Consider the following 13,324-nt stretch of genomic DNA (forward strand, 5'->3'; position numbering starts at 1 on the left):
CTAGAGAGGTCAAGGAATGACTGACTACACTGTGATTCTGTGAGGAAAGACTGATATCCCAAAACGCTCTTCTCTAATGTAGTATTTTTTAACAAGAAAACAATATTTCTTTAATAAAGCATTTATACCAAACTCTTCTCTCCATAGCTGATTCTGTGTTACTTACTATTCTATCCTAGACCTGCCCACTGGGCTTCCCACACTACAAAAACACTGGCTGAAGCCTCTGAGGTTGGCATGGAAAGTTTGGGCAGAAGGAGGCCCCTAGGACCCCAGACACAATACCGTTAGGTACCCTTAGTTGCCTCCCCCAGCTCAGTACAAGACTCTTGACACTGCAAAACAGTTACAGGCCCTGAACTGTCCACCTCTCAACACGAAGGCCCATGGGAAAGGATTAGAAAGCCTTTGGCAGTGGTAGTCAACTTTGTCAAAGCATGGGCCCCAACATGTGAACCTCATGTGGAAAAGCCACAATTAGACTCCAAGTGGTAGACAGAAAAGGGCTAAGGATTAGAAATGGCCAAAGGACAGGTACTAGGGAGAAAAGGGAAGAGAGCAGAATAGGAAGAGCAACAAAGATTAAGCTACACTGGCACCCAAATGACGTGGCTTTCACAGGCTGCAAAGCATTGCAACATAATTCCAGCAATAACACAGCACAGTAGGGATTATTCCTACTTTATAGATGAAAAGAACAGGGCCCAAAGAAACTTAGACTTCATTGAAACCATAAATCTAGGAAACTGTGCGAGTAAGCCTCGAATCTAGCTAAAACACATACACACTAAAGGTGCCCAGGAAAGGTGAAGGGGGAACAGAAAACAACATCATCCGTTCAGAAGACAGAAGCCTCAGGACCTGCCACAATCCTACAGCATATCCATATGCCTGACTAACCTCGATTCTAATTGGGAATATATGTGGCAGTAATGACTGATTTACACTCTGTACTAGATTACAGCCTTCAAGCCCAACAAAATGCCACTTTCACCTCTTTTCTCGAGCACTAATCAGAAAGTGTTCACTGCCTGCCGCCTTTTCTCCCCATGCCCATCAATTTGAGCTTTATGATACACAACTAAGAGGAAGGACAGCCAGTAAAATGAACCCTTTTAAAAAGGTATAAATACAGCTTGATGACAAAACCAAATTCAATCTATTTATTTAAATGTACATTGTACATAAGTTACAAATTCTTCTGCCACTCAGAACTTTTCCGGAAAAGTCTCCATTTCTTCCTTGATCCTGTTTTCTATAAGTAATGCGAAGTTACTGTCTGTATTTTGAAGGTTATAGCTGACAAACACCTGTTTGTTGGTCTTCCTGGCTAAAAAGAGAAAACATTGATAGCCACAACTGAAACACCACAGGTCCTATGTTCCACACACCTGCCTGGAGTTGGGAGGTACTTGGAAAGAGAAAATGGAATTTGGGAAAGAATGGAGTTCTAATTTTTAAGACTTTTCAGGGGCTGAACATCAGTGGTTTTTAGTGTGGGCCCAGTAACAGCAACAGCTGCAACTTAGTAAGAGCTACAGAGTCTCTGGCCCATCCAGACCACTGGCAGGACAAAGATGCCAGGACCAGCAGTCAATGTTAAACTCTCAAGAGACCCACACTAATACCTGGGAACCTCTGCTCTACATGGGGCTTTTAGCTCTGGAGATTTGCAGTTTTTATTTTTTGTTAATGTTAAAATACTTAAAATATTAAAGTTCTCCTTCAGTACCACACACCTCTACCATTTCCTCTCTCCTAGAGGTAATCTCATATTTCTGTACATGTGCATACAGGTACACCTTCACAAACACACACACGTGTGTGTGTGCATATATACACGTGTATGGTTACCTAGCACTGAATGTCAATTTTAGCCCCTTTATAAGTGAGGTACACTGTCTCAACTGCAAATGTCAAGCTCAGTCACAGGCCCAAAATCTGGAATACCCTGAGTAGAAGCAGGCAGCCCAAGCCACTGTTAAACTCAACAATGACTGGACAGTGGCCTGACCTCTTCCTTTGGCCTCACCCATGCCAAGGACAGGTGCAGAACCTCCTACTTATCCATCAAAACATCTATCCTGGTGTTATCACCCTAACCACAGGTAGAAAGGCAGAGGTAAGGCTGTAGAGGCTACACAACCATGGCTAAAGTCTGCTGTAGAACACATACCAACTTCATCCAGGTGGTAACTTTCCTCTTCATGACTTACCTGCGGTCCCAGAAAGGTGACACAGAGGACAAAACAGAGCTACCTTCAAGCCTGGGTCTTTCTGGCCATCCTGAAGCCTCTTTGGGCTCCAGGTCCTCTTTTGTAAAGCAAAGGTCAAGTCTCTGAATCTCAAAGGCCTTTTATTGTTTTTTGAGATGTTGTTTTGGGGGCTTTTTTTTTTTTTTTTTTTAAATCAATCCAAGACTCTGTGTCTGCACTTTTAGCTAAGAAAGACCTTGGGGACTATTCATTGACTGGGCAGCAGATGACTCTCTAGAAGGAGAGAATAAGCCCAGCCTCTACCCCGAGGACAGCGTAAACAGCATGAAATATGAATTATCTCAATAATTCTGTTTTAATAATGCTGTTTTAAAAAGTAATGTAAGAAAATAAAAGAATGTAATTGAAATTCCTATCACTTAGGAAGTAAAGATGGGAAGCTCACCCCAATTTCCAGGCCAACCTGGTCTACACAGTAAGTTCCAAGCCAGCCAGGACAACAAAACTAAACCCTATATATGTAAAAAGAAAAAGGAGAATGCATGTGGACAGAAGCAGTTGTCAGTTATAGCAGGAGGCAGTCTTTTAAGATGGCTTACAGTACTCACAGCAGAGCCCACCACCAGTTTGCTGCACACAGTGTGCCCACAGGGAACCAGGTATCCCAGACAATGATCTGTCCTGAGGGTAGAGAAGGGAAAACCACAAGTTTCCCTCACAGTGCTTTATCTATCTCATTCCCTAGGTGCAGGAGGGAGTCTGGAAATTGCTAGTTTAGACAATGATCTGAAAACAAGTCAAGTGTGGCAGGATAGTGAGACCCAGCAAGGCCAGCCACAAGGGACCATAAAGTCACACTGTATTTAGTCTGTCCTCTCAGTGACAGTGGCAAGATGTTCTCCTCTTCTCATAGGGGCCCACTGCAGTTCTAGTCACTTTTAATTGCTAAGATAAACCTGGAAGTTGTGTCTGTGCCTCAACCTGCCAGACCCAGCTCTGCCCTCCAGAACACAGGGTCTGCTCATCCACACCAAAGCTGGATGCTTCCATGGCCACTGAGAACCTGCGGCTCAGCCCTTTCCCTGTCTGCTTTCATCTTCCATAGAAGGTGTTACTGCACAGCACCTCTGTCTTCATCATGATGTGTTACTGACACACGTCCAGGCCCAAGAGACCAGTGAGTGCAGAACTTTGCTGAGCAATTCCTTAATCTGAGCACTGTGCAGTACCAGACCCTGCGAAGATGCCAGCAGCCACACTCACGTCATGCTTTTCACAAAACCTGGTGTTAGGCCTCTACCTCATGGATACTCTTGAACCCACTTTGCTTTTTTAGTATAAAACCTTTTATTCACACAGGACAGACAAGTTCTTGCTACCCTCCTCTACCAGGATCTGTCACAGCAACCCCACCAAGCATCCTGTCTCCATATTTATGGACACCTCCTCCAACTTTGTCTAAGTGGACATGGACACACAGTAACCTGCTTGACAAGAATGTGTTAGCACTGAAATGTTTAAAAATACATAAGGAAGCACTTAAGAGTAAAGGGTCATCACATCCCAGCTGACATTCACATAGTTCAGGGAAAAACTGTAAACACAGAAAAGACAAAAACTTCGTCTTAGCCAGGTGTGGTGGTACACACCTTTGATCCCAGCACTTGGGAGGCAGAGGCAGGAGGATCTCTGTGAGATCAACACCAGCCAGATCTATAAAGGGAGTTAGTTCTAAGTCACCTAGTGCTACAAAGAGACCCTGTCTTAAAAAAAAAAATTAAAAAAAAAAAAAAATAGAAGGCTCAGCAGGAATTCTTTCCTATAAATTCTAAATTACTTCGTAATAAAAAGTTTTCAAAACAGCTTACTAGTCAGGTTTATATCCAGGCTAGAGAAAAATGATGCCACAAGTTCCTATAATGCTGACTTCTGCCCTGAGGGCATGGTAAGCCTGGAAGGGCTGGTCACAAGCTACTCCCCAGAAGCCTTCCCAAACTGGTGAGCGTTTGCATGTTCCTCTAGGCTGTGTGCTTTCTGATCACATGAGTGGGACTCACCATGACAGACATTCCTAACTTGTCAAGATGTCAGTTTTCTTTATACCGCACACACAACCCAACACAACTAAAGTATGAGCTTCTCGAAAACTGGGGGCTGGGATTTTTCCCTATGCAGTCCCTTGCCCAGGATTTGAGGGACCCTGGGACTGACAGGCACCAAAATGATTAGAATGCTGGAAAACACAAAGACTAAGTCAGAGATGCAGGTACCCCATGCACACTGGCCATGGGAAGCTAGGACTGGAGATCACAAAACACATGCCACTCTTACCTGAACTACCCATTATTTGTGAAAAATACATGTGGCCTGTGCGGGGAACAGAACCTTCAATCTCACTCTGCTAAAAACCCACTCTACACTGTACTCACCTGACCACACCCTGACTGTCATGCTGAGGCTGAGAAACAGTCCTTCCTACAATTGCACCTGCCACAGACTTCACAGAATCTCCATGAGCCCCATCGAGTCACCCTGAGAAGCTGGCCCTAGGCATGATCTCCCATAAGGAATTGATACACCCATTGAAGGAAAGTAAACTAGCTCATAGATTCAAGCAGGATGCCACGAAGGCTGTGGGAGTTCCTGGAAGTCCCATGTGAACATGCTAATGCTGGATGGTTGAGATAGTAAGTGCAGATATGTTCTATAAAAATACCCAACAGACAAAGGTCTATGCTTCCAGCGTAATGAAGCAGTTGTCCCCAGCATGAAGATTCTTTACTTCTGAAGTCACTTGCCCCAGGACAAGAACAGTGGGTCCCACCTGGCTGGTCTCAAAGCACTAGCTACAGGTACATACCAAGGCGCTGGGCTAGGCCAGTGGAGGTCGTGTCAGAAGTGTCTCCAAAAAGGGAGGTGCACACAGGGATGGAGTCCTAAGAGAAAAGCAAAGAGCACATTGTGAATTCTTCACCAGGGTATAACCACGCAGCTTCTGATTGCGCACTAGGTGATGGCACCAAGTTCTGAGAGGACACATACACATGTCCCAAGGGGTAGGCATCTGTCAACAGTCAAGCCAGGCGACCCTGGACATACAAGAGGTCAGGAGAGCTGGGACAAGCAGAGGTGACCAGTAACTATAACCACAGAGCTGTTAATAAGTTCTAAGACTTATTTCACATAAAGGGCTTGTTTTTGTGTTAGAAACTCCAAAGCATGCTGAAGGGCAACATTCCAACCAGGAAAGATGCAAACAAACTCATTAAGACCACAGCAAGAAAGCAGATCAGTCTGGCTGCCTTGTGCCTCTCATGAAAGCTATGAGAACATAGTTCTAGTCACCTGAAGGCTTGTGTGGACTCCTGAAGGTCAGTAAATACCCTGGGACTCTGAAAGGACACAAGCCAGCAACCAGCATCCAAATAGCAAAAATAAAGCCTTGTGTGTACAGTCAACCAATCTCATTCTGGCTAAGAAGCAATAAAATATAACACAGCTGATAGTGTGCTTGCCTAGAATGCACAAAGCCCTGGTCAATATCCAGCACAGCTTGCAACTTGGCCAGAATTACTTCCATCAAATAGCAGACTTCAGGAGGTACACTCTGGGTGCAAAGCCCTGGGAGTTCTAGATGGGGACAAGGGTTGTAGAGAGACAGAGACTCTGGGGATTAGTACCCCTACCCCACTATCCAGAGGGAGTCAAGTGGACTGATCAAACATCTACCAGACAGTGTGACAGAGGGGACTCTGAAAGGACACAAGCCAGCAACCAGCATCCAAATAGCAAAAATAAGCCTTGTGTGTACAGTCAACCAATCTCATTCTGGCTAAGAAGCAATAAAATATAACACAGCTGATAGTGTGCTTGCCTAGAATGCACAAAGCCCTGGTCAATATCCAGCACAGCTTGCAACTTGGCCAGAATTACTTCCATCAAATAGCAGACTTCAGGAGGTACACTCTGGGTGCAAAGCCCTGGGAGTTCTAGATGGGGACAAGGGTTGTAGAGAGACAGAGACTCTGGGGATTAGTACCCCTACCCCACTATCCAGAGGGAGTCAAGTGGACTGATCAAACATCTACCAGACAGTGTGACAGAGCACAGATCAGATTCTATACCTCATCCCCTAAAGGCTCAAAGTCACTGCCAGAATTTGTTCAGGATATAGAAAGCCAGGCATGGTGGCACAGGACTCAGGAGGCAGAGCACTCTGTGAGTTCAAGGCCAGCCTGGTCTACATACGGAGTCCCAGGCCAGCTGGGGCTATCGGAAGACCCTGTCTCAAAAAGAAAAAAAAAAACCCAACAGGAGATGAATGAATCCATTTTTTTGGTTAAAAAAGATATAAAAGTATGATCTTAATTAGTAAACCTGCTGTTTACAGACTCCAAGTTCAACATTTAGCTGTAACATAACAGTATTTACAGCTAAACCTCCTGAACAAACTAAATCTACCTTACCAGCTGACTTTTTTGCACTAAAGATAAAATTTTAAACCCTATCTCATTACTATTCTTTTATTATTATTATTTTTTATATGTATGCATGTATTGCCTGCATGCAGGTAAGTGCACCTGTGTTGTGCAATGCCTGCGAAGGTCAGAAGAGGCAGTTGGATCCCCTGGGACTGGAGTTTCGGACAGTTCTTAGCTGCCTTGTGGGTGCTGGGATTCAAACCCAGGTCTTCTGCGAGAACAGTGTTCTTAACCGCTGAGCCATCTCTCCAGCCCCTCGTTACTATTCTTAATATAGTTCATTACTTTCAAATAGAACATTGATTTCCCAGCATGCTCCCACTAAGGTGAGAGTGCCATCTTCTAGTCCCCTCCATAGGTCAAGGAGATCCTACATCCCAGGCCAGCCACCCTCAGGCTGGTTAGGCCCAGCACCATCCTTTCTGGGTACCAAAACCCCTGTTCCTGCCAGCAGGCTAGCTAGAGAAGCAGCAGCATCCTGTGGTTTCTGTTCTCCACCGTCTTCTTGTGGATGTGTAAGTTCAGGGGCAAGAGAAGGAGAACACTCCTAGACCCTTTGGCACTCTCTCCATGGGCAAGCATACATTTTCTGGAAAGAACCAGATAGAAAATAGTTTAGTGTCAGGGTCCAGAAGTCCTCCTATATAAGTGTTCAAACTCGCCATCAAAGTATACAAGCTGCACAGACTTCACCTGCATAGACAGATGTGGCCCTGTTTCAATAAAACTTTATTACATAGATGGTGGGTCAGCCCACAGGTCATAATTTGCCAAGTCCTGATCCACTAGCATCTTGGGTTTTCTGCCTTAAAACACATCTGCATCTCTTCTCCCTAGTCACCACAGCTCTCTGCCCCTAAAGGAAACATTCAGGTACCAGTGTGACCAGCTGGTGGGAATGCAGTTCTCACAGATCTAGGAAGGAAAGCTGGTCTCTTTTCTTATTCACACCTGTGACCTTCCAACTGAGGTAATACATGCCTGCTGGCCTCTGTGACTACCAAGCCATCAGATCACCAAAGCAGCCCACAGAATGGGCTTATTTACTTACTCCCCAAAGGGTTTGGTTCTAGTGGAAGGTCCTAGGCCACTTTACAGTACACTACTACTGAAGTCTCAGAATGAGGAAAGAATAAAGTGAAGAGGCTCCAAGCAACCGCACACATTATTCCAGTCCGCTCAGCCCCTCCTCCAACAAAAGAAGACCTGAAACTGTCACCTTCCCAAAGACCTACGTTCCAGGGCTCACCAGAAAAGAAAACAGTCAAGAAGGATTGGTTGAGAGTGAAAAGGGCAGGTCTCAATTCAGGTACCATCTCCTACCTGAACTACTACTCTAGACACTGTGGACATAACCTGGGCTTGCTCCTGTGCTGTCCAGCTGCCTTTGCAGCCCTCCTCAGTCCTTACTCCCTGACTGGCTACAACTCAGTCCTCCCTGTAGAGGTCTTAGCTATTCCCCAATGACTTAATGAGCAGCCTGTGAGGTAACAGACACAAACCTCAGAAAACACCCAAACCTTACCTTCGAATACTAAAACCCAGAGACCAACATTTCAGGAGTCAGTGGACAGGGAGGAATACGAAGAGACAGCAGGCCCTGTGGGGTACCTAGAAAGCCTCTGGATCAGGCTCTGAGCTCATCTTGGGTCTTTAGCAGAGAGACAGCAATGTCTGATCTGTCCCTTTTTTTTTTTTTTCACTTGTGTGTGGTGTGTGTGTGTCTGGTATGCATGTTTGTGTGTATGCATGTTCCCAAGTAGTACATGCACATAGTACATGGATGTATGTACATGCATGTACACTTGCACAGATATGCACATGCATGTGGAAGTTGGTGGTTATGTTAGGTGTCTTCCTCAATTGCTCCTCATTTTATTGAGACAAGATCTGTTCCTGAACCTGGAGTTCTATGACTTATCGTATCTAACTAGTCAGCTTGTTCCAGTGACCCTGCCTCCACCTCCCAAGTGATGGGATTACAGGCATGCCATCATACCCACCCATTTTTACATGGATTCTAGGATCAGAGCTCTGATCCTTACACTAGCATGGCAAACACGATCCACTGAGCTATCTCCCTAGCTCTTCCTTCCTTTTGCTGACCTGTCTTTAAACTATTACTCTGCTACCTGTGGAGAAGTGGCCAGAGACAATGCTGTGAACCAAACTGTGTCTCCTGAAAAGAAATGTTGAGGTCAAAGAAGTATATGTGAATGAGAATTTATTTGGAAGTAGGGTCTTTGCAAATGTAATTAAGATGTGAGTTAAGATGAAGTCATACCAGGGGCAGAGGAAATGGTTCAACAAATAAAAGTGCTTGCCACTCAATCATGAGGACGTGAGTTCAAGTACCCAGAACCCAAAGCTGTAATCCCAGCCCTCCTACAGGGAGACAGGAGGCAGAGACAGTAGAAGCCCTGAAATCTTCCAGGCAGCTTCACTCTCCTGACATATGCAGCAGAAAAACAACAAAGAGACTGTCTCAAATAAGATGGAAGTTTGACACAGACACCTAATGCTGGTCTCTGACCTCCGCACACTCTGTGGCACCTGCATACCCACACTCATACATAGGAATGCACACACACCACCTCTCTCTCTCTCTCTCTCTCTCTCTCTCACACACACACACACACACACACACACACACACACACACAAAGATGAAGTCATACAAGCTTGTGGTGGGCCCTTCATCCAATTTGAGTGATGTGCTTTTACGAGTCAAGGACTGAGGGTATAGTTTAGTGGTGGGTCACTTGCTGAGCATGGACTCAATCCCCTGGACTAGAGAGAAAGAGAAAGAATATTCATCCATACAGACACAGGGAGACGGCAGTCATGTGGGAGCCAAGACTAGAAAAATCTAACAGCCAAGGGCCAGCAAGGACTGCAGCAAATCCCTTGAAGCTAAAGAACCACATAGAAAGATGTCTTGCTCAGTCTCCAGGAGGAACCAACACATTCATTTTGGAGTTGGGGCCTCCAGAACTTAGAAATCACTGTTTTATGCCACCCAGTTTGTGGCACTTTGTTACAACAGTCATGCATACAACCAAGGGGAAGCAGGGAGAGAAGGGCTTGGCCTAGGATGACAGGCATGAAGGTGGAGTTGCCTTAGCTGCATGTTTTCATTCACAGACGTGGACAGGGTTTCACTGGCTTTGGGAGAAAGAAGGATGAAGAGCAGGCAGAGCACCGCAATGCAGAGTTGCCAACGCAGACAACTGTGGGCCCAGCAAGCAGGGAAGAGAACAGTGTGATCTTGAGCTTTACTGTCAGGTACTTAACAGACATTCAAGTCTAAGTTCCAAACTCGGAAAAAAGTTGTGTATTCCAGCAGGTAAATAAATAAACATAATATGGCACAAAAGAGGTTGTTGGCACCTCCACAGAGGGGTGCAATGAGAAGAGAGGGTCAGACACTGGAGCTTTGGTGGGCTGGAGACTGGGTAGTGCAAGCGTAGATCCACTCCAGACTTCCCCCCCAGACAGAACTCTCCAGGGAAGAACGTGGGACGTGCTGAGGCCACCACGTGTCATACCCGTCTTGCAGCTGCGCGGGAGGCCCTCCCCCTCGGTCCCCACTTGTCCCCTTCGCCTAGGCCCCGCCCCCTCGGTGCCCACCTGTTCCCCACACACTTCCGCCCTGCAGCCCTCTCCACTCCCAGGCCCCGCCCCCTGGGTCCACTCCGCCCGGGCCCCGCCCCCTCGGCGCCCACCTGTTCCACACACACACCACACACACCACACATACCACACACACCACACACACACACTTCCGCCCTGCCCCGCCAGCACTCACAAAGCGGCTGCACATGGCCACCGCGAGATTGCGCAGATGCGGCGTGGCCCCCACCCACAAGAAGAGCGAATCTGTCAGCCGCATGACGTGGAAGTGGACCAGCTGCTCCCACAGCCTCGCGCTGAAATTGTGAAGCGACACGTCCGCGCCCGCGACGGCCGGCGACCCCTCCATGCGGCCTGCCTCCGGCGCCACAACACAGAGAGCAGGCCTGGAGCGCACGCCGACTTCGGCGGCCAGACCCTAGCGAGCGAGCGCCGAGACGCCGAGCGGACCTTCTCTTTGGGCGGGGCTGGGACGGGGCGGGGCGAGGGCGAGGAGAAAATGGGTGAGGGCGGGGCGAGCCCGGGGAGGGGCGGGGAGGGGCGAACCTGCGGAAGGGCGGGCCGAGACTCCGGCCTGGTGTGCCTTACACCCCGCCCAGGCCTCCTGTATCATGCAGGTACTTCCAGCGTGTGAGGAAAGCCATCCCTCTCCTAGGATTCTGACGGAGACCTCTGGGAACCTCTTTCTCTCTGGTCTCTTCCAACAAGGGGAGACCGTTAGTGGGCTGAAGCTAGCCTCAGTCATCCTAAGCCAGACTTGGCTCACGACAACATCCACTTAAAACATTCACTCTCCTTAAGCACTTTGGGAGCCGCCACCTGCCATCATACGCAGATGACCCTAATTAGGAATGGCAACGATGTTGGGAGAAAGCTTTTTAAAAGGAGATGCAGGACGATAGGCATCTTTGAAACAGACACACCCTAGTTGCCACCGTGTAACGCAGGGGCCTCTAGCTAACCCAGTTTCCGCATGTGCAAAATGGAAAAAATAGGGACCTTTAAATTTTCATAGCTGAGACACTGAAGAATTTGAAATGAAACCCTCTGTAATAAGAAATGAAATGTGATAAGAGAAACGTAAAAGTCTGTAGTGCCTCGATTGTTAGACTTTTAATAGCTGACTTTGGGACCCTAAGAACTATAAGGGTTCTGCAATCTCTAATAAGTCTAAGTTGAAATTTAACAGGGTGCTGTGGTTTGAATGTGGTAACTGAAAAGTGGAGAGAGAGGGCCTAGAGGAGGACCTAGGTCACTGAGGACTAGGGGGTATTTCTCTCGTAGTTCTGAATTTTAACAAAAGCAGCATGCCCCATGCACCCATACTCCTCTGGCTGCTCCTAGCTCAAGTTGCGACTCCTTGCCCTTATTTCTGCTCTTGCTATTGAGACCCACCATTCACCATGAGGTCCTCACCATAACTGAGCCTCCAACGCTGTAAACTAAATAAACCTTTCCTCTTTATAAAGTTAATTGCCTCCGGTATTTCATTTTAGTAACACAAAACTGATCATAGCCGGGTGTGGTGTAGCACACCTGTAGTCCCAGCACTTGGAAGGCAGAGGCAGGCAGATCTCTAAGTTCAAGACCAGCCTGGTCTACATAGCTCCAGGCCAGCTGGGGCTACAGGGACCAAAGAAAAAAAAGACAGAAAAAAAGAAAAAAAAAAAGCTGATTATATAGGAGAAGTTTTTTTTATACTTTTGTTCTATTTGCTAATTATCAATGATTCAGTTCATTTTCAAGTCAATATTTTAACATCTTTATCAAAGTATGATTAACATACAGTGACTACATGTGTTTTAAATGTACAAATTAAGGGTACAGGGGAATGTAGAGGGAGTGGAGGACCAAGATACATTGTATACATCCATGAAATTAAAATAAAATGTATAAATTGAAGTTCTGTCATCTGTATAACCCATGAAATCACAATCAAATAACACATCTAGTAGCCCTCTCAAATCCCTGAATAATCATTCCATCCACCCCCTGACCACTAAGCTGCCATCTGTCAGCATAGACTATGCTGCATTTCATACATTTTCTTCTGAATACAATCATAGCATATACATTATTTTTGTCTTGCTTCTCAATTATTTTGAGATCCAGGTTATATCTGTCAATAGGCCATTCCTTTCTGTTACTGAGCAGTGTTCCATTGCTACCACCATTTGTTTATTCACTCACAGGTTGATGTTCATTTGGATTGTGTCCAGGGTTTTTTTTTGGTTTTTTTGGTTTTTTTTTTTTTTCAATAAAGCTGCTATGAACATATGTGTACAAGTCTCCATATGGACATGTGCCTTCATTTCTCATAGATAAATCCTAGGAGTAGAATAGCTGTTTCATATGGTAGTTGTATGTTTATGTATCTCCTGAACCTGCCAAACTGTTTCCCCATATGGTAATACATTCCTATCAGCAGCATCTGAGAGCTCCAGGTTCATCACATCCTCAACAAACAGTAGCTATGGGAGATTTTTTTTTTCACATTTAGCCATCCTAATAGGGAATGGAACAACACTGTGATTTTAAGTCACATTTTCTTAATAATTAGAAAATCTTAGTTCATATTTGTGCCGTACTCAAAAATGAGTCAAAATGATTCATAAGCCTAAATATACATTTTTTATTTTATGTGTATGAGTGTTTTACCTGCAGTGTAAGTGTACCAGGAGTGTGAAATGCCCACAGAGGCCAGAAAAGGGCATTAAATCCCCAAGAACTGGAGTTACAGACAGTTGTTAGCCACCATGTGGGTGCTAGGGACTGAACTCGGGTCCTCTGGAAGAGCAACACGTGCTTATAACCACTGAGCTATTTTACCAGCCACTCATAAACATAAAAACTAAAAGTATGAAATTGCCAGAACAAAATACAAGAGAAAACTTTGGTAACCTTTGATTTGACAGATTTCACAGCAAAAATGTGATCCGCAAAAGAAAAAGTGATCAACTAGACTGCATCAAAATTCAATTTTCTACAAATAAAT

The 13,324-nt window shown here is 45.7% G+C and overlaps 1 protein-coding gene across 2 annotated transcripts; it reads right to left on the reverse strand.

The window, feature by feature from the left end:
* Positions 1 to 1,140: 1,140 nt before the first annotated feature.
* Positions 1,141 to 10,795, reverse strand: Psmg4 (proteasome assembly chaperone 4). Of its 2 annotated transcripts, XM_029562867.1 has the most exons (4): positions 10,505 to 10,795; positions 5,077 to 5,152; positions 2,825 to 2,897; positions 2,711 to 2,728 (listed from the first exon to the last, which is right to left on the reverse strand). In XM_029562867.1, exons 1-4 carry the CDS (start codon positions 10,676 to 10,678, stop codon positions 2,722 to 2,724), a joined length of 330 nt encoding a protein of 109 aa, XP_029418727.1. In that variant the 5' UTR covers positions 10,679 to 10,795; the 3' UTR covers positions 2,711 to 2,721. The 2 variants fall into 2 exon arrangements, with proteins under 2 accessions (XP_008829893.1, XP_029418727.1); XM_008831671.3 differs by lacking the exons at positions 2,711 to 2,728; positions 2,825 to 2,897 and adding an exon at positions 1,141 to 1,330.
* Between the last annotated feature and the right edge of the window lie 2,529 nt (positions 10,796 to 13,324).

The sequence above is a fragment of the Nannospalax galili genome, unplaced genomic scaffold (genome assembly GCF_000622305.1).
Source record: "Nannospalax galili isolate Female #2095 unplaced genomic scaffold, S.galili_v1.0 scaffold72, whole genome shotgun sequence".
NCBI lineage: Eukaryota > Metazoa > Chordata > Mammalia > Rodentia > Spalacidae > Nannospalax > Nannospalax galili.